Source organism: Tigriopus californicus, unplaced genomic scaffold (assembly GCF_007210705.1).
Source record: "Tigriopus californicus strain San Diego unplaced genomic scaffold, Tcal_SD_v2.1 Contig169, whole genome shotgun sequence".
Lineage (NCBI taxonomy): Eukaryota > Metazoa > Arthropoda > Copepoda > Harpacticoida > Harpacticidae > Tigriopus > Tigriopus californicus.
In genome coordinates this window covers 1-890 of record NW_026738615.1, presented here as the reverse complement: position 1 = coordinate 890, position 890 = coordinate 1, and the positions used below count along the sequence as shown (strand labels likewise).

The window sequence follows — 890 nt, the reverse complement described above, 5'->3', positions numbered from 1 at the left end:
ATTAGGACCAGAAATTGGCCTCGTTATCGCAGAGACTTTGCCAAAATGATCTGATTCTACTAAAAAAAATATCTACGCAAACTTGTGGCCCTAAAAATGACGTAAACTTGTGGCTCGCAAATAAATTGTAACCAATCGTTTTTGTCCCCAATTTGAACGTTCTAGCATGCTTTTAAGACTCGATGACTTTTCCACGTGACTTTGAGGAAAACGAAGGTCTTATTGGATTCACGAGAGAGAGTTTTGAGGCGCACAATTGGAACCTACCATGATATAGAGCGGGTTCTTTCGTATTTCAGTAATGGACAACGAGTAGAACTGGACCTCTTCCAATTGGTCGCAACGCTCAGGATAGGATTGGTTGGACAAAGTAGTATTGACCGACGAAGAATTCGACAGACTGGACCAATCGCACAAGGACAGAACGGTGAACTCGAAAAACCGAGGGATGTTGTACCCTATGGCCAGAATCAGGACTGGGATCACGAAGACCTTGGCCTTGATGTTGTGTTTCTGAATGAAAAACGGCATTCGAATGGAGAGGAATCGCTCTATGGTGATGGCGACGGTTGTGTAGCACGAGGCTGTGAGCATGATCTGTGGAGAGGATATAAAAGAATAGCATTAAAATATGACTCTCCACAACGATGGAATTGCCATTCATGAACGAACGGCTCTATTTATAGGCGAGCTCTGCGTGAGAGAATCTCGCATTCTTCCACGTCATGTAACTTACCTGAGTGATAGGGATCAGAAATGGGATGGCATGAAGGAGAATCCCATTGCGATAGTTCTCGCTGAATTGCGGCAGAGCAAAGCAAAGGATGTCCAAAACGAGATGGAAGAAGTCGTAGACGGCCAACGAGCACATTAGGAGATGGAAATTCCGC

The 890-nt window shown here is 44.6% G+C and overlaps 1 protein-coding gene across 1 annotated transcript; it reads right to left on the bottom strand.

Annotated features, from left to right (window-relative positions):
* Positions 1-60: 60 nt before the first annotated feature.
* LOC131892534 (uncharacterized) lies at positions 61-884 on the bottom strand. The gene is made up of 2 exons (XM_059242343.1): positions 737-884; positions 61-597 (listed from the first exon to the last, which is right to left on the bottom strand). The coding sequence occupies exons 1-2, from the start codon at positions 869-871 to the stop codon at positions 229-231; spliced, it is 504 nt and encodes a 167-aa protein (XP_059098326.1). The 5' UTR covers positions 872-884; the 3' UTR covers positions 61-228.
* Between the last annotated feature and the right edge of the window lie 6 nt (positions 885-890).